Source organism: Aptenodytes forsteri, unplaced genomic scaffold (genome assembly GCF_000699145.1).
Source record: "Aptenodytes forsteri isolate BGI_AS27 unplaced genomic scaffold, ASM69914v1 Scaffold403, whole genome shotgun sequence".
Taxonomy (NCBI): domain Eukaryota; kingdom Metazoa; phylum Chordata; class Aves; order Sphenisciformes; family Spheniscidae; genus Aptenodytes; species Aptenodytes forsteri.
In genome coordinates this window covers 94,532-115,776 of record NW_008795248.1, presented here as the reverse complement: position 1 = coordinate 115,776, position 21,245 = coordinate 94,532, and the positions used below count along the sequence as shown (strand labels likewise).

Genomic DNA, 21,245 nt, shown 5'->3' with positions numbered 1-21,245 from the left:
CAGAATGTATATATATATATATATATATATATATATATATAGCAAAGCTATATACATATATATATATATATACATAAAAAGGATATAGGATACTCGAGACACTGACTCTCTAGATGTGCAGTCACTGGCATGCGTGGGACTTTGCCACATCCTTCTCCACCCTACCCTTCCCTTCTTGTGTCCCCTCCTTGCAGGAGAAGACCGAAGCTGAGCGGCAGAGGGTTTTCTCCAAGTTCGAAGGGTTGCGTCTCTTCCTGGAGGACCATGCCCGTCACCTGCTGGCTCAGCTGGGGGACCTGGAGAGGGACATTGAGAAAATGCAGGAAGAAAACATCACTAGTCTGACGAAGGAGATCTCTCATCTGGATACCTTGATCCAGGAGATGGAGGAGAAGTGCCAGCAACCAGCGAGCAAATTTCTGCAGGTGAGGGAGAAGGGAACGGAGCCAGGTTATCACCACCTGGCTCCAGGCTGTTTTCCGGCTCTGGGTATTGTCCCATGATGCTGCCGAACCCAGGCTGTGCTCAGCTCCAAAGCCACACCCATGCTGTTGAGGTTTCAGTAGATGTTTTGCTGCCAAGACCCATTCACCGAGTTTCCTCTTCCCTCTCTCCCTTCCAGGACATCAGAGGCACCTTGAGCAGGTATGGGGCTTCCTGAGCTTCTCCTTCCATCTCAGGCTGGGGAGGGAGTTTGGACCTTGTGTTTGACAGGACAGGTACAGGTTACAAAACCTCACCTGGGAGTCAAATACTTGTGGACAGAGGCTTTGAGCAAAGGTGTCTTCACCCATCGTTGAATGTGCAGCAGATTTATTAAAGCCTGCACCAGCTCCTCTGAGCTATGGGTGTGCACAAAAGATTTCTTGGTCTCTCTCTGGGAAGATGCATCCTCACCTCTTCGTTCTGTCCTCCTTCTCTAGGTTTGAAAAGGAAAATTTCCAGCAGCCCCCGCTGCTTCTTCCAGAGCTAGAAAAGAAAATCAGTCACTTCAAGGAGAAAAATATTGCTCTAGAGGAGACTCTGAGGAGCTTCCAAGGTATTGTGCCTAGGCTGGGGTGGGGAGATGGAGCAATACCTGTGTGAGCATAAATTATATTTATTTTTCTTAGAGTATAAATTATATTTTATTGCAATTATATATGTGATCTCAGCATGGCAGAACAAACCCTCCGTTTTCATGTTCACACTCATACCTGCATGTTACAGTATCTGATAGATCTTCTCCCCTTTTTAGATATCCTGATGTTTGAGCTGCCTGAAAAGAGTAAGTCCACATCTCCTGGAGGTGAGGGAGTGGGAAGGACCAAGGAAAGGCTGAGCCCAACATGGGATGGGCCATGAGTTGGAGGGTCATCTGGGGAAGATGCTGCCATGTCTGAACGAAACAATGAATGGTGGGGGTGGCCCAAAACACCATAAGGAGTCAGGGAATCCTCACCACAATGTGTTGATGGATTCATTTCTTTCAGTAGAGCTGCTAATGACTGCACAAAGACTGAGCCTGCCCCTCACATCAGTATGTTCAGGGAACAAATGCCTAGTTTGGCATTTTTGGCACAAAAAAAGGGTAGGGGTCTCCTACTCATCTGCCTCAGGGCTTGTTCTCTTGCTCCCTTGGGAATCTTCTTCTGATGCTTGCCTGGGTCCTGTGGGATGGGGAAAGCAACCCATGTCTGCCCCTGCAGCAAGGGCAGAGCATCCCAAGCAATGGGCTGGATGGTGCTGCAGGACCTCCCCGCTCCGCCCCAGCAGTGAGACAGAACCTGAGGCCATGGGAAATGGTTTGGTTTCCTTTGATGCTCTATGTTCTGCCCCTTGCAGTGAAGGTGACCCTGGATCCATCCACGGCTCACCCCCAGCTCGTCGTGTCGGTGGACGGGAGGAGCGTGAGGTGGGAAGATGCCCAGCAGGACCCATCCGCTGAGGGGTTTGGCACCGATCCCTGTGTGCTGGGCTGTGAGGGCATCACCTCGGGGAGATGCTGCTGGGAGGTGGAGGTGACACCCAAAGGCTCCTGGGCCATAGGAGTGGCCAGGGAGTCCCTGAAGAGGAGGGAAGAGACCGCTGTGAGCCCCGAGATGGAGCTCTGGTCTATGGGTCTCTGCGAGGGTCAGTTCTGGGCTCTCACCTCCCTTGAGCGTATCCCGCTATACCAGATCCAGGTCCCCAGAAGGGTCCGGGTCTCCCTGGACTATGAAAAGGGTCAGGTGGCATTTTTTGATGCTGATAAGAAGGCCCTGATATTCACTTTCCCAGCGGCTTCATTTAAAGGGGAGAGTATTCATCCCTGGTTCCTGGTGTGGAGCGAGGGGTCCCAGATCACACTGTGTCCCTGAAGCTCTCCCTTCTTACCCAAACACAAGTTTTATGTCCCCAACATCCCTATTTCCAGCACTTTGAAGGACTTCTGTCTACTAAAGTCCTAGTTGGCCTTTCTGGCCTCTTTCTACCCTCAGCGATGCTAAAGGGTTGAGCATTTCTGGGGGGGTCGTTCCTGGTGTGGAGCGAGGGGTCCCAGATCACACTGTGTCCCTGAAGCTCTCCCTTCTTACCCAAACACAAGTTTTATGTCCCCAACATCCCTATTTCCAGCACTTTGAAGGACTTCTGTCTACTAAAGTCCTAGTTGGCCTTTCTGGCCTCTTTCTACCCTCAGCGATGCTAAAGGGTTGAGCGTTTCTGGGGGGGTTGGTGTCCCAAATGGTCATCTCCAAATTTGGGGCATCGGTGGCTGACAAATGGAGCCGTGTCTGCCGCACAGCATCCTGCACCAGCTTGACTGCTTCTCCGGTCTTACGGTTTTAGATGAAGTAAAAAGACTTACGTGCTGTAACGTTCTCCTCTGTCTGGTTATTTGCTGCTTCGGGCTGTCAGGTCCAAGGCGGGGAGCTGGAGTTTTGGTTAACTAAATACCATTCCTGGTGTTTGCACAAAGCCTGTGAGTCGGCTGTGCCTGCACCCGGAAAGGTCCACAAGCCCCATGCAGGTGACCTAGGGACATCCCTGGAAGCCATGTGCCACGCTGCTCTCCTGTTTGCTGGCAGTCCCAACCAGAGGGAAAGACACGGAGGAGAAAATCATCTATTTTTTTTTTATTATTAATGGTCTACATCATGGAGGTTTCTAATATCAATTTTTGGAGAAGAGAGGAAACAGTTGAGGCTCAGGAGCTTTGCCACCTGCAAACTTTCATCAGCAAAGATACCACACTGGTAAGACTCCACACTGCAGCACTGAAGGCTGGGATAAACCTCACCCGACATCAGAAACTCACAGTGCAGACGTCTGCATCTGAACTGGCCACCCCAGGAGCCTTTATAAGGGAGAAACTGTCTGTTTTAGGGTGAGGGGGGGAGGTAAAGTTTGGACACCTTGGTTTGGAGGTGACCAGCTCAGATGGGGACATCTATACTTAATCAGGCAAACCTTTCTACTACTGTCACTGAATTTTTCCCCTTTTCCCACTATTTCCCATTTCTACGCCCCAGGGTCCCCTCTCTAGAGCTTTTCCCCTCTCTTTGCCTCATTTTTCTCAGGCTTATCTCTTGTCCCTGGACATCAGTCTCCCAGCTTCGTGGGGAAGAAGAAAACACAAAAGCCAAAGCCCCCATTTCTTCTGTTCCCAGGGGTAGCATGGGGGACACGTGGGGGGGGGGGGGGGGGGGGGGGGGGGGGGGGGGGATGCTGCCCGTCTCAGGGACACAGCCTGAGCTGGGACCTGGCCCCCACCACCCAGAGCCACGGGCGAACCCTCTCCCCGGTGAAGGAGGCACGGGAAAAAATGAACATGAGCCCCCCCTCATCCGCATCAAAGAATGCCACCGTCCCTCCGGCGTAGTCCAGGTGGACACTGACCCGCCGGGGCACCCAACGGAGGGGTAGGAGGGTCACTTTGTGGGTGGTGAGCGCCCGAACTTGTCCCCCCCACTTCTCCACCCCCCAGATCCCTCCTTGGGGGCAGAGGCTGAGATGCCCCTTCCGACGGATGGACTCGCGGGCCACCCCCACAGCCCAATCCCCCCCGTCCCCCACCTCCACCTCCCAGCAATGCCGGCCTGCCGCGAAGCCCTGGCATCCCAGCACGAAGGGCCAGTAGTCAAATCGCTCCGGGTTATCAGGCAGGTCCTGTCGTCCTTCCCCGCGTCTCACGCTCTTACAGTCCTCGGAGAGGATGAGGTCGGGGTGAGCCGTGTCAGGGTCCAGGGTCACGATGGCTGTGGGGTGGGGGACAGGGGTGTCAGAAGCAAGGCTGAGCATCCCAGGGATGCGGGGGGCTTGGAGGGGGCCAGCAGGACCCAGGCTGGCATCCAAGGGGCAAAAGCATCCCAAGATGGAAGCATCCCCAAGAAGGGGAAGGGTGCCGTACGTGAAGCAGAAAAGCTGGTTTTAACCCAAAAAAAACCCCAAAGGAAAATGTGCACAGCAATGGCAACAGACTCACGCAGACATCCCTGCAGATTTTAGGTTACGTCGGGTCAAAAATAATTGCTGAGGGAGAAAAACAATGAAGGAAAGCGATACGTGGGATGTAAACCAGCAAAATCTCGAGCAGGTCATCTCCTACAGCAAGCGTCACCCACAGGACAGGACCAGACAGGTTCGGCTGAGCGTGTGATTGAAAAAAAAGAGCTAAAACCTGAAGACAGGGCGATGAATTGGGTCAATCCTTTTCCGTATTTGTTTCGTGGAAATAGTTAGGTTTCAAGGCAAGGGCTCTGCCCTGGGGTGGATTTTCCTCCAGCCATATGCTGAGGCTCCAGCTGCAGGGCTGAGAAAACTTGTCGGGTTGCCCTAACTTTCGTATTCTTCCTTCAGCAGCTATTTTTGTCCACTTTGGGCTAAGTGCACCTTCATCTAACAGGTACGGCTGCTCTTGCGTTCTCACTCTCAGCAGAAGCCAATTTTGGGGAAGGCTAGGCTGGAGGGGGAGCCAAGCCAGAGAGCAGCCCATCCTTCATCCGCCAGCATCTTCCAGGAATTAGGGCAAAACATAGCGATAAATGAGGCGTTAAGTGGGTATCAAATTGTCATTTCTTCTGACCAGGAAAAGCCCTTTGCTCTTCCTCTCCTCCATCTCAGGGTTTCCCTCTGCAGTATTTCTCTTCCCAAAGTATATCCAGAATGAGCTAAGGGCAGCTCAGCTCTTCCAGCTCTCCCCAGAATACGGCTAGCCTATTTTTTTCTCCTCCTCAAGCCCTTCTCAGTACCTTGTAGCTTCTTCAGAGTTTCCTTCAGAGCGCTGTTCCTCCATGAGAAATGACAGACTCTCTCTTCTGACTGTGGAGAAACATCCACTGGCAGCTGGAAAGTCACTTTCTCACACCTGAGGAAAAAAAAAACAACCCACACTTTTCGGGGCGATTGTCATCATTTCAGGAAATCTGATGCCACCAGAAATGAGGTGATGGTATTGCTGCAGTGTTGTTTTTTTTTCATCTCACCCCCTTGGCAACCCAAACCTCAAGGAAAGTACAGGCCAAATTTCCCTGTTGGATTAATCTTTTTCCAAATTTTTTTTTTTTATGTAGACCATGAGAATTTTATTTTTTATGAGACCATGAGAAAGGTCCAGCTTGAGGACTGGGCTAGAGGAAAGAGCCAAGATTTTGCAGTGAAATTAAAGCCAGCCTTTGCCAACGTGGAGGTTTTTGAGACTAAAGCTCCTTTGATTAGCACATCCCCAGAAATGACCAAGAGACAAGCATGTAGCGGTGGTCCCCAAAATACCCTTCCAGACTCTTGCAGTTTCCCTGAAGCAGAGGTGTATTCAGCAGCCACCGATGAGTTTTCTCCTCCGTGGTCACCGCTCTTTGAAAAGCTCATGAAACAGCCTTTCGGCAAGGCCACGTACCTGCTGAGGGTGCTTTTCACATCCTAGGGAAAGAAGGGAGAAAGAGGAAACGAAGGTCAGCGTGAGCTTTTCTCCTTAAATCACAGCAATGCCGAGTTGTTTAGTTGGGGATGGACCTCTTGGGTCTCTGCTCCAACCCTCTGCTCAGGGCTGTGTCAAGGCAAGGTCTGAGTCTGTGCAGGGATGGAGGTGCCCACACCTAGAGGGACCCTGCACCGGGGAGGCACCACGCTCACGAGGAAAACATTTTTTCCCCAAATCTAGAAAAAATTTCTCTTGCTGCAACCTGTGCTAGTTGCCTCTCATCCTTTCACTGGACACCTCTGAGACACTGGCTCTGTCTGCTCCATAATCCCATTAGACCATTGCAGATTACCAGGGCCCCCAGCAGCACTAATAGACATTAATGGCTCTGACCAGCCTCACCTGAGACCCTGCCCATGGCCCAGGGGCTCTGTTTAAGCTCAGTCCTGGGGTATTTAGTCCTTCTGCAAGATGCTTCAGAGGAACGTGGCCATGGACCTTGCTGATTCACCCCATGGGCTGCTTGCCTTCAGCCCTGTCTCCTGCCCATGGACCTATCTGATGCTCTGGGCTGCCCTGCCCTGCTCCGCTCCCCTCTCTCAGGTACCGCGAAGATGGGGTGAAGGCTGGTGATGATCTTGTTCCCTACGCTATCATGCTCAGCTCCCCATCCTGTAGGGAACCACCAGCCCTCACTATTCCCTCCCACAGACAGTGATTTCATTCCCTTTTTTTTTTCCACCTTTCCAGGCTGCAAATCTCCCTCTCCTCATCCCCTTGGGGTTTTCAGATCTACAGGGGGAATAGCAGCAAACTGGAACTAGGAAAGCCCAACTAATTAAGCCAGTAGCTACCTGGTGGGGAGGACCCTCCCTACAATTTTCCCTTGAAAAGCTGTAAACTGGATGAATTCACTCACCGATTGCTGATTCTTCTCTTCTTGACCTTGTGTCGGGGTGTCCAGCTGGGAAATCTCCTCCGAGAGTTTGGTGGCATTTTTTGCCTGCCTCTTCTCAATCTCATTTTTCAGGTCTTCCAGCTGTGAAAGCAAGAAGAGCTCATGTCCTCCTGGGACCTGCAGCGTGCCTAAAATCTGAGCACCGTCTGCCAGGGCTCAGCTTCTAACATCCCCTTTTAAGATGCAAACGAAGGAGCAGTGGGATGGGAAATACCATGAGGAATTCATGGAAAGGCATTTTCCACAGGAGGAGATCACCTGTGAACCCAAATCCCTCCTAACTTTTCTTGAATTCCTGGAGAAATTTGGGGGGGGGGGGAATCAAACGATGCAAAAAAGCAACACGGTTTTGGAAGGAAAGATGCTGATAAAAGCCACAAACACACTTGCATGAACTTGGGCAGAAAGCTGTGATATTCCTGCGCTTACCAGCACAGCAGCGGTGCAAAGCAACCAAAAAGGATCTAAAGAAATGACCCTAAAGTTGGTGTATTACTGCCCAGGGACATGAGAGGTCAGGGAGGTTGACACCTACCAGATCCTCCAGCTTTCTGCACTCCAGGGTAGCTGTCCTTCCTCGGATACTTTCTCTCTTTTCCTTCAGAAAACTTAATATCCGCCTGAATTTCTTCTGAAGCAAACTAAAAAAAACTGTTGTTTTTATCCCTTTGATGGGGCTGGATCTTTCTCTTCCTGTTCCTTCCTAGTCCTGGGTAAAACTGCAGCACAGATGCGTTGAGCCGGCGAGTCAGCTCTTCGTGCCATGTCTCCTGGGCAGGAGGTGGTGACACCCTTGGCCTGATCTGCTGGGAGCATCATGTTTCTTCCTTGTTAATCTTCCAGCTTTTTATTCTGGGGAGCTGCTGGAGTCACCTTGCCACTTTTGTCCCTCTCCTTTTAGGGCTGGGCACTAGGAAAAACCATCAGCCCTCCCAGGAAAGGGCTGGAGGCAAAGGACGTTCAGGCTGCCAAGAGGGTGAGGAGCTTTTGAAGCTTGGTGGGACCACGGATGGGGAAAGCATAAGAAAATGGGGAGGGAAATATGCAACCAGAACCTTGTAGGTGCTGGAAGAGGGGCTGCAACTCAATGCACGTAAAGGGGCACAAGTTGGGGTCCTTGGGACCCCTGCCACGAATGTGCCTGTAGCCGCCCATCACTACATGCCCTCCAAGAAGCACTGTCCTGGCTCTGAGCTCACAGGGAAATGTTTCTAAGCAATTTCTAACCCACTGATCCTTCGTTAAGCTCCATGGCTAAATATATATATTTTTGGCATGGCAGCAACTGGGAGTTTTAGAGACAGGGTCACTGTGACCCAGCTGAAGGGCTACCAACTGAGATAACTCTCCCAGCTGCAATCACTTGGCCAGGTTTGGAGAAGCGAGTCTCATTTCCAGCAAACTATTCCCATCAGGAAGAGCCGCAGGGGGGGTCGCTCACTCCGGGAACAGCAGGACTGGAAGCAAACGCCCTGCAACCACTTCCCAGGGAAGCATGGCCTGGGGTGAGCAGGTTGGGAGACAATCTGTCCTGCCAGACACAAGAGGTGGGTGTAACTGGGTGAATGTTGGCATCTAATGAGACACCTCTGTCTGAGCTGGGCTGCTTTGCTCTTGGGTGGAGAGCGGCTCTGCACTGTCAGCAGAGCCTAGGGCAGAGCTCCTTTCATCTCAAAATTAGGTGCCTACGGTTGGGCAAATGAGTCGCACCCTAAAAGCGTCTACAGAGCCTGGAAAACCGGCTGGGGTGGAGACATCTGCATTGCAGATTTCTAGAGCGAAGGGACACCCTGAAAGAGAGCTGGAGCTGGGAGAGAGCTGGATGGGGATCAGAGACATGGAGGGAACCTGTGGCCCTGAAGGAGTCAGAAAAACATCAATCTCTACCTCCAAGCAAAGCACCGAGTTTTATTGGGGTTCGGTGTTTTCTCAGCAGGTGCCTCTGAGAGGAGCGTGGTGGGACCACGGTGGTTCAGGGACCTCCAGCAACCCACAAATGTGTCCTTGCAGAACAGTTCAGGAGCTTTTCCCCTGATTCACCCAGGTTTTCTTCTTTGGTCCTTCCTGCGCTGACAGCCTGCCTATTCGTATTCTCCTCTGCCTTTCCCAGCTGGGCTCGAATCGGTGTCAGGACATGGACCCAACATACAAGGTGACGCATAGGATCATGCTCCTCCCTGCCAGAGATGTGGCAAAGGGAAAGGGGATGAGATGGGAGAAAGAGCAAAAAATACTCAAGGCTTTTTGCTCAAAAGCCTTTCCCAGTAGCCCTGATTGCCCTTTTTTAATAAATCTTCATGCGTGAGCTCCTGCAGTGATTTCAGGTTGGCTCTGCAGAAAGCAGATGCCTATCCTGCGGCGGGATCCCCCCTGTTTCCCAACACCAAGTGACAGCGATGCACCGGACTGAGCGTGGATGGAGGGCAGATGTGACAGCGTGACAAAGAGCAGCACCGAAATATCGGCCGTAAGTTTGCCCTCGATGGGACCTGTGGGGATGGTGAGATGGGGCTTCATCACGGGGTGCCCCCTCATATCTCGTCTGTTATTCTGAGCCCAACATCGCCCGCTCCCTCCCACTCTTGCTTCTGGTTCCTCTTCTCGGTTCTATAATCAATAACGTGTATTTATTTTGGTGATGCCTCTTCCTCTTTTGGGTTTCCTCAGAAGAAAAGCAGCAGTTTTTGAGGGAATCAATGTAGGTGAGTTAGGCAAAAATGCCAGAACTTGTATTTCACCTATCCACTCCAGCTGCTTTTTGTAGTCGAGAAATATCTAACCAGCACAGCCACAGGAGCCTCTGGTACGATTTATCCCATCTTGACGCTCCTGAACAGCCAACAGGGAGAAACAGGCTTTTCTTGGGAGTTATCCAGGAAGCTGGACGTGTGTAATGGTGTGGAAAATTGCATTCCAGGTGGCTTTGTTTCCCTTCACTGCCTGCAAAGGGGGCTTGAATGACGGGAGGTCCACCACGAGAAGGTGGAAAGGTAAGCGAGGTGTCCCCATCCTGTGCAGCTTTTCTTAATCTTGCTGACCCAAAAGCTAAGAAATCCAGAAAAATACATCCATAGCAAGGCAGAAAGTGGAGAGTGCAAAACAAAATGTTCTTTTATTTAAAATAAATATCAGAAACGTAGACAGAGATAGAGACCGGCTCCCCAAACCAAGCCAGTTTGTAGTGAAAGGCCACCTCCCTTGGCGAAACAGACACTGCATCTGCCTTGCAATTGATGTCAGAAAGAAAACACTTTGGAAAGAGATATAAACAGGAGGATTCAGTCCGTTAAAGGCAAAATAAATTAAAAAAGACCACACATTTGAAAATCCTGAGTGCTCTCCATCCTTGATCAACCCCTCGATGTTCCCTCCCTTCTGATGTGCTGACTCCATCACCTCATACCGGCTGATCCTTTCTCCTCACCGCTGTCTGCTGGTGTCCCATCTCCCCATCCTTGCTGTACAGGTGCCATCCCAAAGCTCCCAATGGAGATGGAAGTGGGAGAGGAGCAGCAAGTTAGCTTGGTGAGATGCTCTGAGCGACCACAGCAAACAGCTGGCACCACACAGGAGACGTCCCTTTCGTTAAGGTCTGATTGACAGACATCTCAAGGACAGATTCGGAGGGGAGATCTGAATCCTACCCAGTCCAGGGGGGACATCAGCTGCCCCGTCACCGACTGGTCCTCTGAGGGTGGGGTTTGGGTGATTTCTTGCAAACGAGCCCCCATCCCCATCTTGAACCAGGGGAAGACCCTCTCCCCGTTGAACAAGGCTCTGGTATAAACCAAGATGGAAGCATCATCATCTGTGCTGAAAAATGCCACCCTCCCCCCTTCATAGTCCAAGGAGACCCGTATCCTCCTGGGAAGCGGGTTCAGGCGCAGGTTGGCACGGGGGGATGTGAGTGAGTGATAAGCCTCCAGCGCCCAGACCCCCTCCTTGGGGGTGAGGCTCATCGGTCCCTTCCTCTTGACCGACGCTCGGGCCACCCCCAGGGCCCAGACGCCCCCCTGTCCCACCTCCACCTCCCAGAAATGCCTCCCTGAGGTGAAGCCCTCGCAGCCCAGCACGCAGGGTTCGAAGTCAAATCTCTCCGGGTTGTCCGGGAGGTCCTGCTGAGTCAGCTGGCCCCTGGCTTGTTTTCGGTCCTCGGAGAGGTGAAGGTTGGGGTGAGCCGTGGCCGGGTCCAGAGTCACGTTGGCTGCAGGACAAGGGAGAACCAGAGTACTGGAGGTAGGGCTTGGCCCCAGGAGAGGCTCGAGATATTTCTTTTCCTCCCAGCATCTGGGACCCGCCCCGCGCTCCTGTTTCTCCCAGCTCTGGATGCTTCATGGGGGGCACGGGCAGGTCTGGGGCTGGCGCTAGGCTTGGGGTCCCCCAGCAGAGATACCCCTGGGTGGAAGGAGAAGGGGGAGAGGACAAAGCATGGAGCAGAGGCATGGGGAGGGGATGGTGGGAAATTCATGGGGTGGGAAGGGAAAGTACAAATGCTCTTCTCGGGTGTTCCCTTTCTTCAGGTCCCAGAGGGGCATTTGGCTTTATTAGGACCATATCTCAGCCCCTGGATACACCAGGACCATCAACGTCAGGATGCTGTCACCCTTCCCTTCCTCTCCCCGGGGGGATTGCATTGTTTTTTCCATAGGAATCTCTTCCACAAGCCAAAACCCCATTTTCTCCCACCCACTACCATCGACTTACTTGGCTCTTGCAATTTAAACATCAGGCTGTCTAAAGAGGAGAGAGATTTCATGGTATCAGGTTTATGTGTCAGACAAACTGGCTGCAGCTTAGCTTTATCATGCAGGCTGGGGAGGTGAAACAGCTAATGGGAGACTTGGGAGGGGAAATATTGAGGGTGTGAGGGCTTGGCCGGGTGCAAAGGCTCTGGGCTGAGTTGCTCTGGTGCAGGTGTTTATGCTGTGATAGCTATACAACTCTCCCAAAGCCAGGGCAGATGAACCTCCTGGCCAAGCTAAGCTCAGCTCCAAAAGACATTGCAATGGATTTCTTCCCCTGTTGTAGCATCCCCTCCCTGGCTTTGTTCCCACATGAACTTTAATTTTCCCACCAGCTTGGACACCACACCAGCAGCTCTGTTTGAATTTGCTTTTTTACGTGAGACGTGGGAGAGGAGACTCCTTTGCTGAGCTTGTTTTTCTCTCCTCTCCACTTCCCAACTATTTTTGCCCCAGGAAAAACTGTCAGTGTCCTTCTCTGGTTAAAAGTTTCAGCTGCATTCATTTACAACAGTTACTAGGTGGGTTTTGCATTAGCAGCCGGCACACAAGAACCCAGTTTCTCCCAGATATCAGGCACAAAAGGCAACGTGCCCTCTCTTAACCCTGCTCGGTACCTTGGCATTTCCTCAGCATGCCTCTCACGAGGACATTTCTCTGAACAAAGTCCTCAAGTCTTCTTTCCAGTTCGGAGGAAATCTCCACTGGAGGGTTGAACTTCATCTCACAACTGCGAAGAGAGCAAAAGAGGGTAAAAGACATGTGTGATATATTTGATTGCTCATTTTGTTCTCATTAAACAATCCAGGAGAAGCTATGGGATGGGCTGAGGATACTTATCCAGGAGCAAATAAAATCCCCCTTTTCCCTGCCCTGTTTCTTTGCAGTTGGTTTCCCCCGGGCAGTCGCTGAACGGACATTTTTGTCAAACAAAGCACCGTTGTGGGAGGCTGAGCTATCGACTGCATCCATCTGGTTTGAAACCCCGACCTCAGGATTCACCCAGTTGGCATCCAGACCTCTCCAAGCATCAGAGTGTGGGTAAAGTGGGAAGGAGCCACGTTACCTATTCAAGAGTCTTTTGATGTCCTAAAGGTGGGAAGAGAGAGGAGAGACAGTTGGGGAAGCGGAACAAGTGTTGTGTCTTCTAACAAAAGTTATATATTTTTATGGCAATGCAGTAGCAAAGAAGGACGCTACCCATGTGATGATCCCACCTGCCGCAATGCTAGAAGACACCAGGGAGTTCCAACGGGGCTGAATTTTTGGCTCCCAGGTCTCAGGCTTTGCTCTGTCCCTCCTTTCCCAACCAGCCCTGATGCTTTGGGCTCTCACCTGCAGGAATTGGCTTGGCGGCTGCTGGAATTTCCCCTCCATCTCCCAGATCAGGGTGTCGAGGTGGAACACCTCTTCCAAGACCTTTACCACTGCTTCCTCCTGGACCCTGGTGATGGCCCGGTCCAGGTCTGCCAGCTGGGTCAGGAGGAGGCACTCTTGGTCCTTCAAAAATTGGTGCAATTGCTCGAATTCGCACACTATCTTCCTCCCTTCATTTTTGGTTTTCTCCTGCCAGGATCAGGGATGAGGGCAAAGGGGATGAAAGAGGGGCGGGAGACCTCCCCACGCAGCAGAAGGCATGGCGTGACCTCTCTACGACTCTAGCACCTGAAACACTAGCAAAAACTTCCCTCATGGATTATTTTTACATCATTCTAGTTTCTATTAGTGTCACATCTCTGAGGCTGACGCAGTCTGTGGGGCTGCAACAACCCCAGACCTTTGCAGACGGAATCACAGTAGCCTCCAGTGAAGCTCTGCAAGATGGGCAGGAGATGATGGGGGCTACAGAAAAATCTCACCGTGCCCAAGAAAAACAGGTTAATGCTTCAAGGCCACCAGGCTGGTTCTAGGATACCATGTCCTCAGTGATACTCAGTCAATACAAGGGTGAATTTAACAGTAAACCCTCTTTCTGGGGATTTAGGTAGTAGCAGGGACTATCCAGGAGGCTTAGCCTGGAAGCAAAACCAAAAGATGCAACCTCAACTGGGCTCTGTAAGAGGGAGATATATAGAGAGTTTAGGGGGAAAAAAGCCTTCCAGCCCATCTCTCTATACCAGGCTGGGGGCAGTCTGCCCCGCCAGCTCCCTTGCGGAGGAGCTGCAATGTTATCTCCCTGGTGCAGGCTCCAGCTGATGTGAAACCCCAGCAGATAAACACAGGGTTGGCCGGTGCCCAGAGCAAATGGCACAACACTCTGCAAACCAAATATGCAAGATCTGGCCTCAAAATACACCAGCAAAGCTTTGGGGGGGGAGGGGGGGGGAGACCCACGATCCCCCAGGCTCCTGCTGGAGGGCACCTACCAGGTACGAGCTCTTCCTTACTCCGGTTTTTCTGCTTTCCAGGTATTTTTCTCTCTCCTCCTTTAAAGCCTGTAGGCGGGCTTGGATTTCTTCCTGAGGAAGAAGAAAAGATGTTCTTGGAGGAGCTGAGAAAAATCCTTTTTCTCCACTAAAATTACTTCTGCCCTCGTCTTAGATGGGAGAGGCTTTGCCTAAACACTGGGTCCTCTGCAAGGAGAAAAGCTGGAGGAGGAGGAAGGTCCAAAAGTGACCTACGATGTTCTGAAGATCTGCGCAAAGAAAATGCAACCTGCAAACACCAACCTCGCTGCAAACATCGGGGAAAAATCCTGCAGAAGAGCAAAACACCAACAGTAATCGATAGCCCATGTCCCGGGAAGCATATAAGAGCAAGATAAGTGCGTAGTGAGATTTCCCTCAAAAACACTTGCAGCCTCTGGAAATTGGTGGCTCTGGGATAAATATCTCTGTATTTAATAACCCTCAGTGGATTTATTTAGCGTGCATTTATATCAGTGCTTTCTGAACCCACAGAAACCTTCAGCATCAGCAACATCTTGCAGCAAGGAGTTCCTCCTGTTAACGCTGCACGATGTTGCACTGTGTTTGCATGGCTCTGCCAAGTGCTCGACCTCTTGGTGAGAAAGATGACGAGAACAGGTTCGGATTAGCAGGAAAACAGAAAAGGAGCAGAGAAGGGGAAAAGGCAGGAGAAAATTATTTCTCTGTATTTGAAACTAAAGAAACGGTGAATAGAGGAACAAATATGCAGAATTGCCCTCAATAACTGATGTAACCATGTTAAAAAAAAAAAAAAAAAAAAGGAATTCTTGGGCATTTTTACGTTTTGAATATTAATCATTGTCAGTATTTCAGTACAGTTGAGGCAACAGCAGAGTTCAAAGAGGAAAAAGGCTAACAAGGTATTTTTTTAATTTCTCCCAGGCTGTTGGCAAAGATTAATAAATTAAAGGGGGGGGGGAGGGGGGGTGAAACCCTGATAGGAACATTGCGAAAAACAAATGTCCATGCAATAAAATGCAAACAGGAAGCACGTGGGTAAGTGACACCCAAAGATCCCCATTTGCAGCTGCACCACAGAGGTGTACGGAGAGCAGGTGCACCCGAACGGCTGCGCTTCGACCCTGAAAGGGGATTTTCCGTGAGGTTGAGGGAGCTGCAAGCACATCCCTGGGCTTTACCTTATATTCCTGGGCAGCTTTTTCAACGGGGACCACGGCGTGGAAGCGGTGAGCCTCGGACCTGTCACACACCACGCAGATGGGCTGCTGGTCCTCCTTGCAGAAGAGCTTCAGGGACTCCTGGTGCTGCCTGCACAAATTCTCCCGTCCCGCTGCTCCTCTTCCTCCTGCCCGCAGGCTCAGCTGCCTGGCGATTTCGGCAATATTTGCCAGCTCCCTGCTGGGACGGAAACTCTTCTGCAAAGCCGTCTGCCTGCACTGTGGGCAGGAGAAATGTACCTCCAGCCCTTCCCAGCAGCGGGTGATGCACGCCCGGCAGAAGTTGTGGCCGCAGTGGATGGAGACGGGGTCTTGGAAATAAGCCAGGCAGATGGAGCAGGAGGCTTCGCTGTGCAGCTTTTCCGATGGGCTCTGCGTAGCCATGGCCCTTCCCAACCTACCTCCGGGATAGGATCAAATGAGCTTCACTTGGCAGGAAGAAGAGGAGGACGTTCCTCCTTCTGGCTGGGCCGTTTTCTCGTTGCAAACGGGGGAAATCAACCCCCAGCCCTAACGCCACGAAACGGCGGCACGGGAGGCTTGAAGAGGAGCGAGAAGGGAGCGAGCACGCACAGTGCTTCCTCCTCACCTCCTGCCAGCCTCCCACTGGTTTCGGCTCAGTTGACTTTCTGAGCCAGATGTGAGTTAGCAGATAAGAGGCTGGAGGGCAGGGCTGCTCTTCAGCGGGACCAGGATGGGCTGGAGAAGTGCTTGGGGAGAAATCTCATGAAACTCGGGGTGGGATACCCTCTTGCACCAGGACCAACCATGGAACAGGACTCTGGGGTCTTGGGGGTGACAAGTTGTCCATGAGTCAGCGGTGGGACCATGCACCAAAGATATCAACCCCATACGGGGCCGCGTTAGCAAGAGTGGAGAGGGGAGGGATTTCTCCCCTCCATCAGCACATGTGAGGCCATAGCTGGGTACGGGGACCAGTCTGGGGCTTCCCAGTACAAGGCAGACAGTGCCAGGCCACCAAACTGAAGGCCAGGATGGATGGCGAGAGATTGGGATTATCCAGCCTGGAAAGGGGAAGGACTATATCACTATCTGCAACTGCCCAACAGGGTTAGAGAGAGGACAGAGCCAGACATCAAATCTCTCCATGCCTCTCATTATAACCTTGTAATTCTTTAATTATCCATTTAGGCTGCTTAAGCGGAGCTCCTGGGCCCATCGTCATCCTTGCCCTGCTTTTATCTGCTTTCCTAGGCATCTACTTTTGGGGACAGGACAAGGGCTTGATGGACCTTCATCTGAACCCCTGTGTCTGTTTTATATTCTCAAGGAAAAAGTCCAATCTCTTGCTTGACCAAAGCCCAGTGCGTCAGGGATCACGTTGAGCCAACGCCAAAAGGAGCAGTCCCATTTCTGTGTGTTTATTCCCAATTCTGACTCCCCTTACACATTGAGTCAGGGTCCAACCGAGCTGCAAACGACTCCAACTCCTGGATTGCTGCTGACTTTTCACTGCCTCTATTTGTACAGACTTGCTGTGTTTGACAGTGCAGAAAACTCAGGTTTATCACCTCCCTGTGCAGTGGGTTTTAGAGAGGAACAAGGATGATTTTTTTCCTTCCTCCAGTTATTTTAAGCAATTTCCAAAGAAAACCCACCCAAAAAAAAAAAGAAAAAACACACAAGGATGAAATTACTTAGAATTGCACATTTACTTTTAATTCCCCATCGGTGCGAGTTTGCAGGCACCCAGGAACAGTCATTTAGTGATTAAAACATCAAAATATATTTTAAGGCAGGGAAATGGTCCCATTTTCCACTAAAGGAAAGGAACTTGAACACCGCTACCCTTCCATTTGAGGCTTGGGTTGGGGGAAAGAGGTTGTCCTTGACGGCAGGGCAGGTGCCAGCTCCAGCAGCTATGTCTGTATTTTGCATTAAACATGTAAACAATCATTGAGGTTGGGATGTGCCTGGGGAGTCCCCCTTCCCGCGATTCCTTTTCTAGGTTGGCCCTGGCATACGGTCTCTCTGGTCCCACCAATTCCCCTCTGCCCAGTGGCTCCATCTCCAGCTATGGTAGCATCTGGGATGGAGAGATGGGTCGGTCTAAGGCTGTCCAGAACCTCCAGCCCAGGACAGGAACTTCTGGAGGGTCATCAAAGCTCGGAGCCATGCAAAAGCTTTGCAGAGCTCCTGCTCCACGCAACGTTTTGCATAGCCCACGTTTATTGTAGCACCAGGAGCTGCAGAGTCTTATGGTGGAACTGGGACAAAACTCAGACCCTGGTGTGTTTCCCAGGGGTGAGTGGATGGGTTTTTTTTCCCTGTGCTTTGGGAAAAAAGTTTGAGGTGAGCATCCTCCATCACCAGGAACCATGGGCAGACTGTCTCCCCTTTGAAAGAAGCCCAGAGAAAAGCAAAGATCCGTGCCTTGCTCACAGCATCAAAACCCACCACCCTCCCTTCCTGACAGTCCAAGCAGATTCGTATCCGCTGAGGGACGTTGTGTAGGGTCAAGGGGGTGACATGAAGAGAGGTCAGAGCCTTGTACCCAACTCTGCTATGACACAGTGCCCATACCCCCGCTTCAGGCACCGACTCCTTGGCCACCCTGATGGCCCACATACCTTGTCCGTAGATCTCCACCTCCCAGCAGTGCCAACCCGATGTGAAGCCCCTCGAGCCCAGCACGCAGGGATGGACTTTGAACCTCTCCGGGTTGGAGGGCAGGTCCCGCTCACAGCTTCCCCACTACATGCCCCTGCAGCCTTCCAAGAGCTAAAGCTGAGCATTGGCCGTCTTTGGGTCCAGCGTCATCTGTGCTGGAGGTGGAGAGAGAGTCAGGTTCATTGCAGCAGATTTTGGGGGGCAGAGGGCTTTTTCTCTCTGTTTCCATCCATCCAATTCGGTTGGGACGCCTCCAGGCATTGTCTCGTGGTGGGACCAGGATGGGAGAAGGAGGAAAGGAAGCAGCAGAGCACTTTAGGTTAATTTTTGGGGGCAGCAAAGCTTGTTTTACTCTATTTTTTGATTTAATGTGCTGGATTGGTTGGGCACATGTTCGGTTCACTTACTTGTTAAAGGAAGTTTGAACTCCAGTATGCCCAGAGGAAAGAGAAAGAGGCAGAAAGATAAATTGGTCTGATTCTGGATTTCTGCAAAAATCCAGAGAATCAGGAACAGGCTTGGGGGGATGTAGAGAAACTTGAGGAAGGAGAGGAGAAAAACAGGACTACGCATATGAAATTCACCCACGCACAGAGGGGCTGCGGCAAAGAAAACGAATACAACGATGCATTGGAGCGTGTCTGCGATGAGGAGCACGGGAGAGCAGCAAGACACTATCTCCACGTAGTTCATGTGAAACGTGTGGGACCCAATGCAACAGGCAACAGCAGCAGCAGGCAGGTAATATCAGATGAACACTCGCTGCTCATTTGCAATCTCATTATTGGATCTTGAAAAAAAAACCCTCATTCAACCACCAGGATGTATTTCTTTCACTTGGCTTCACTCCATCCCTCCCCACCAAGAGGCACGATGACGTTTTCCTTTCTGGACCTGCGCATGGTACCTTGAAATTTCTCCATGGCCTCCTTGACGACTGCGGTTTTCTCTCTGAAATCACAGAATTTCTTTTCCAGCTCAGGGGGAATATTGAGTGGCTGCGAGAACGTTTCCCTCTCGCACCTGGAAGGAAAGAGGGGATGTATTTACGCCTGGTTGTAGTTTGCTACTCAATGTCTTATCAGCAGTCAGTGGGAAAAATTAGCGGAGGGAAGATGATGGGTCTGCACCGTATCGCGCATCACCATGCGCATCGCATGGTGGTGTTGGGTTGACGGTTGGACTCGATGATCTTAGAGGTCTTTTCCAACCTCAATGATTCTATGATTCTATGATTCTATGATCTTAGACAGCAAATTACACAACATGATCACACATCGCCCTTGTAGATGTTTATTGATCTGCTTCAGCTGGGAAAGGATGAGGTGGCTGTGTCAGGGTCCTGACGGGAATTAACATCCCTGAGCTGCCCCACCTGGGACCCCCCACCCCCTGCCCATGGTCCAGGGGCTCTATTTAGGCCTCGAAGCATTTAGCCCTTTTGCAAGCTGCTTTGGAGGAGCATCCATGTGTGGCCGTGGACCCTGCCGGTCCACCCCATGGGCTGCCTTCTTGGCTTGCCCCCAGCCCTGCCTCCTGCCCATGGACCTGCCTGATGCTCTGGGCTGCCCCCAGCTGCTCTTCCCAAACCCTGCTTGGTCCTCCTTGCTCAGGTGCGTGGAATGGGGCTATGGCTGGTGATGTCTCCACTCCCTGTACGGTTGCGTGCGGCTCCATAGGGAGCCACCAGCCCTTGTGCACCCTGACAACTTGTTCCAGGATGATGCTCATTTTTGTTACGCTGAGCTATTTCTTCAGCAACGGCTTAAGAGTCTTCCCCAACGTGCCCCCACCAGATATTCACTTTGAGAGCGCGGGAACCTGCGCCCTTCAGAAATGGAACCCTGTCCTCCTCGTTCAGCTCATGCAGGTGACTGAGTCGTCGGTGCCAGTACGTGTCTGAATTTATCATTAATTAAGCAGAGAGGAAGAGCCCTTCTTCCAAACCCCAGCGTCCTCAGTCAAGTCCAAAGGCCGTGTTGCAGAAGGGCCAACCCGTCGCTACGTGATTTCTCCTGGTATCCTGCCATAAAGCTGCTCTGTTGTGGTGAAATTTTGATAGGAGAAGGACCGCATATCTGCACAAGGTGGTTCTGATGTCCTAGATGAGAGAGAAAAAGAGACTTAGTGACCTGGAATACCTCCCCTTGGAGTATCGAGGTCCCACTGTAATGAAGTGGCTCTTTTAGCATGTTGGGGTATAAAACTTGGGAGCCGGAGACCAAGCGGGTGCTCAATCAGTGCCTTCACAGTAATTTTGGGAAGCCTGGGGTCTCACCTTCAGGAGTTCACAGCCTGGCTGCTGGCATATCCTCTCCATCTCCCCAGCCAGCGTGCCCAGGCTCGTGGTCTCCTCCAAAAGCCTGGTGAGGATTTCTTCATGTGTGTTCATTATCTCTGTGTCCAGCTGGGCCAGCAAAAAGGACTCCTGCTCCTCCAGGAACTTCTGCAGCTGCTTATATTTGGTCACAATCTTCTGCTTTTCAGCTTCTGTCCTCTTCTGCCAAGGGCAAACCAAAGTGGGTAAAGGAAAGTAGAGAGTGGGACAAGAGCATCAAGAGTCGACGGTGGGTCATGCGTTAGGGGGACCCACCAAAAAGATGCATTTGGGGAAGATACAAACCCACTCTCCCTTCCCCACACCCCTTGAGCATCACCCTCCCATGGGAGAGAGGAAGAGGAGATGTTCCTCCTTTCTTCCCCCATCCTCTGCCAAGGAAAACTGATGGGCGCCTACAGCATCGTCCTGGACTCTGTCTTCTCTATCCTCCACGGAAGATTGAAGTGCCTCTTGCTCTAATTTCAGAAGCTGCAGTTGGGCCTGAATTCATTCCTGAGAGGAAAGAAGTAAGTCCCTTGTTTCATGGCACCGTTGTCTGGCATCAGAGGTAGGCTCTTTGCTATTGCAACACCAACGGTGCTTCCTGGTCCACGGCTGGCTCAAAACCCGTTCTGGGTCTTTCCAGCTTCTCTATTGCAGGAGGAAACCAATTTCAGGGTGGCCTGAGCTTGCCCACAGAGGTGTCATTGCTGGAAAGTACCTCGTGAGGCGTGATGCCAAGAGGAAAAAAAAAGGCTCAATGCAAAATTTGAGCAGGCTCATTGCAGATTGCAAGCAGGCCAGCTGAAGAGCTTTCACGTCTAACACCAGCTGATCCGCAGCGGCAGGAGACGGATGGGCCTGGCACCTGCATCTGCTGCCGGTGTAAGAAAGCTTCGATCTCTGGAGGACGGCATTTTGCTGTGAGCAGGGCCATTTAGCTGGGAGAAACACTACCTTCATTTGAAAAGTGGTTTTTCTCTCAGCTTAGTCTTAAGTCAGATGCTAGTAATTGATGTAAAGCTTTTAGAATTTAGAAAAAAATACAAATAAGAGGCTGAGGGCGAAGATCGGGGGGGGGGGGGGGGAGGCTTTTTTTGTAAGAAATA

General features: G+C 51.4%; 4 protein-coding genes across 5 annotated transcripts in view; 2 read left to right on the top strand and 2 right to left on the bottom strand.

Moving 5' to 3' along the window:
- The window catches only part of LOC103898516 (zinc finger protein RFP), a 4,214-nt gene extending 1,829 nt beyond the window's left edge, over positions 1–2,385 (top strand). Inside the window, exons 3-6 of the mRNA XM_019471938.1 lie at positions 195–425; positions 623–645; positions 924–1,039; positions 1,825–2,385. Coding sequence (XP_019327483.1) covers positions 195–425; positions 623–645; positions 924–1,039; positions 1,825–2,339 — 885 coding nt within the window. The 3' untranslated portion in view covers positions 2,340–2,385. The remainder of the gene's footprint in view (positions 1–194; positions 426–622; positions 646–923; positions 1,040–1,824) is intronic.
- LOC103898530 (zinc finger protein 721) overlaps positions 1–21,245 on the top strand; it is a 165,826-nt gene that overhangs the window by 78,416 nt on the left and 66,165 nt on the right.
- LOC103898526 (E3 ubiquitin-protein ligase TRIM39) lies at positions 3,697–9,371 on the bottom strand. The gene is given in 7 exon segments (XM_019471931.1): positions 3,697–4,217; positions 5,211–5,326; positions 5,855–5,877; positions 6,798–6,917; positions 8,016–8,060; positions 8,062–8,121; positions 9,291–9,371. Coding segments are annotated over 7 exon segments (966 nt in total).
- LOC103898517 (zinc finger protein RFP) lies at positions 9,924–15,784 on the bottom strand. 2 transcript variants are annotated; one of them, XM_009278793.2, is made up of 7 exons: positions 15,147–15,784; positions 13,945–14,037; positions 12,914–13,144; positions 12,645–12,667; positions 12,196–12,308; positions 11,541–11,570; positions 9,924–11,040 (listed from the first exon to the last, which is right to left on the bottom strand). In XM_009278793.2, exons 1-7 carry the CDS (start codon positions 15,567–15,569, stop codon positions 10,445–10,447), a joined length of 1,509 nt encoding a protein of 502 aa, XP_009277068.1. In that variant the 5' UTR covers positions 15,570–15,784; the 3' UTR covers positions 9,924–10,444. The 2 variants fall into 2 exon arrangements, with proteins under 2 accessions (XP_009277068.1, XP_019327482.1); XM_019471937.1 differs by having other exon boundaries at positions 12,914–13,078.

What these genes read in the sequence shown, in the direction of transcription:
- LOC103898517 (XM_009278793.2), bottom strand. Translation starts at nt 15,569, where the DNA reads ATGGCTACGCAGAGCCCATCGGAAAAGCTGCACAGCGAAGCCTCCTGC. An exon ending in TAAGGAAGAGCTCGTACCTG is followed by an intron (nt 13,145 to 13,944) that starts GTAGGTGCCCTC and finishes TGATCCTGGCAG; the next exon opens with GAGAAAACCAAAAATGAAGG. An exon ending in GTTTAAATTGCAAGAGCCAA is followed by an intron (nt 11,041 to 11,540) that starts GTAAGTCGATGG and finishes CTTGTCCTGCAG; the next exon opens with CCAACGTGACTCTGGACCCG.